This window comes from Etheostoma spectabile, unplaced genomic scaffold (assembly GCF_008692095.1).
Source record: "Etheostoma spectabile isolate EspeVRDwgs_2016 unplaced genomic scaffold, UIUC_Espe_1.0 scaffold00009190, whole genome shotgun sequence".
Lineage (NCBI taxonomy): Eukaryota > Metazoa > Chordata > Actinopteri > Perciformes > Percidae > Etheostoma > Etheostoma spectabile.
Genome location: NW_022603670.1, coordinates 33,449 through 35,986, shown reverse-complemented (window position 1 = coordinate 35,986; position 2,538 = coordinate 33,449). Strand labels below are relative to the sequence as shown.

At 38.3% G+C, this 2,538-nt stretch overlaps 1 protein-coding gene across 1 annotated transcript; it reads right to left on the bottom strand.

Moving 5' to 3' along the window:
* Positions 1-384: 384 nt before the first annotated feature.
* Positions 385-2,187, bottom strand: LOC116679041 (uncharacterized). The gene has a single exon (XM_032508772.1). It carries the CDS (start codon positions 2,160-2,162, stop codon positions 477-479), a length of 1,686 nt encoding a protein of 561 aa, XP_032364663.1. The 5' UTR covers positions 2,163-2,187; the 3' UTR covers positions 385-476.
* Positions 2,188-2,538: the final 351 nt, after the last annotated feature.

The window sequence follows — 2,538 nt, the reverse complement described above, 5'->3', positions numbered from 1 at the left end:
TGGATTCTGAAATATAATCTTCATCAATCATTAAGACATCAGTTATATAATATATTATCACACATTTATTATAATATAGGCTACATCAAAAAAAGTCCATTAGATTTTAGTTTTGAAAAAATATTTATGAGTTACGTTCGGTAACATGCTGATAAAACAGAGAAGTTAACATCATGTTTAACAGCTTTATATGAATATTTACATATTATGATGTCAGTGATGTATTACTGTCCCATCCCCAGTTTATTTCTGTCAACATTAGAGTAACATCAGAATAAATCACAGCAACAGCACGTTGGAGAAACATTAAGAACAAAGGCGTGACACCACAGAGGGTGCTGCTTTCAGGAATCACACAGTGGACATTTTCTTATGTAGTTATTAAATCAGCATCACACTTTATAGAACTATAATGGAAGACATGTGATCATCAGTGTAGGCCTTGCTCTCTACCCAGCGGTCTCCTCTCAGTGATTCTAGTTCTTCTGCTTTGCTTTACCAGCTGATGTTAGTTTACTTAACCCGTAGCACAACGCTGCTTGGATTCCTTCTTCATTATCAATTTGACTTTTCATCTCTTCCAGTTTCTTCTTCTTCTCTGTGTCTCCTTTCTCCTTCATCTTCTCAATCAGGAAGTCCAAGTGGTCCTGAGTGGACGCTGCATAAACCTTCAGGGCGATCTGCTCCAGTTTGACAACATGCTGGTAGGCTTCATCCACCAAAGCTGTTTTCTTTGCTTCCAGGGTTTCCATCTCTTTCTGAAGAGTTTTTAAAAGGCTCTCTTTCTTCTCACTCTCTTCTTTATTCTTTTCATACTTTGCTTTCACATCTTCTAGAGTTTTTTGAACTTTTCTTGTCTTGTTCACATACTTCCAGTTTTCTTTCACATGATCTGATACAGGACACTTCCTGGTACATGAAGTGCAGCGGCCATCTTTTATGACCTCACAGTGTCCTGGTTTCCAGGCCATAGTGCATCCAGGATAGTGACAGTTCTCCTCACAGACAGTACAGCAGGTTGCTGCTTCATAGAACATAAAGCACCACATCCCACCATCAATAGGTTCTTTATCTTTGTAGACCACATCAACTTCTACAGTGAACTTCTCATTGTTCTTCATCTCTTCTTCATGTTTCTTCAGAGCTTCCTGAGTCTGTTGGATCTCTGTTTGCTTTAGATCTATCAACTCAGTTCTGTCTTGCAGGTTTTGGATGCAGGCTGTCAGTTTAATTCGTTCCTCCAGAACGCCCACGGTTTTCTCCAGCTTTTGAGGTGCATTTTTTCCCAACAGGTCTGTGAACTGACTCAATCCTTCTGTTGTTATTTCATCTGCATGTTTAAGGGCTCTTATGTCCTCTGTCCTGTCTTCATCCTGGCAGTTATTAAACAGGAAGTGAACAGGCTGATTATTCTCATTTCTGGCACATTTAATCTTTGCAGCCTTTAGAGCTTCCAGAGCATTTTTAGGTGTCACACCATCTGAGTGTGTGATGAGGGCGACAATGTTCTTCTCCAGGTCTTTTCCAAACAGAGACACCACTGAGTCAAAGATGTACCTCAGTCGGTCATTCAGTCGAATCACACTCGCTTTCAGCACCAGACCCACTGCATCAATCTCATGAACTCCATCGTCTGAGTGAAACAGGTCAAATAATCTTTGACTGATGATGTCATCTTGACGGATCCCATCAGTGCTTCCGTATCCAGGAGTATCGATGATGGTCAGAGAGTAGGGCAGAGGTTTATCTTCAAAACCAAAGATCTGGTACACGATCACATCTGACTTCTGACTTGTAACCTGACTTCTCTCCTCTTCTTCTACTATCTGAAACCAGACATCATCCTCCCACTCCACTCCCAGGGCGTAGTTGACCAGAGCGTTGATCAGAGTAGATTTTCCTGCTCCTGTTTCACCAACAAGTAAGATGGTTTTGTTTATCTTGTTTGGATTTTTTTTACCTAGAGTCATTCTTTTCAGACTTCTAATGTTCACTGCTTTTGTTCTCAGAGGTTGAATGTCTTCTTTCTTTGGTTTCAGCTGGTAGATAGCAGGAGATCCTGATTTAATCAGAACACTTTTGGAAATGACATCCGTGTTTTTCGAAGAGGATGTGTTCCTGTAGAAAAGTAAAGATATGAGTTTAAAAAAACTACTGAACATAGAATGAAAAGAAATAACCACTTCACTTCCTGGGGTCAATTCAATAACATATAATCACAGTATCAAGATGTTAATAGTGTGGTAACAGTGTGATAATAAAGAGGTATTATATAAGTAATAACTTGTGGGTAAAAAGTTGACAAAAAAGTAACAGATATAAAAAACATGCAATTACCAATGTAATAACCAGGAATGGGTTTGATAACCATATGTATAGCTGGGTAGTGGTAATATAGTTATATTAACATTATATATATAATATATGGGATAATATATGTTTATGTGTTCACAGTATTATAGGCTACTATCAGCGTAAAACCTTGCAAATTAGATAAAATGTCTTGGAATTTAAAATTGGTAATTCCATATTATAATG

Excerpts from the sequence above, each read along its gene's own strand:
- LOC116679041 (XM_032508772.1), bottom strand. The coding sequence starts at position 2,162 with ATGTTCAGTAGTTTTTTTAAACTCATATCTTTACTTTTCTACAGGAAC.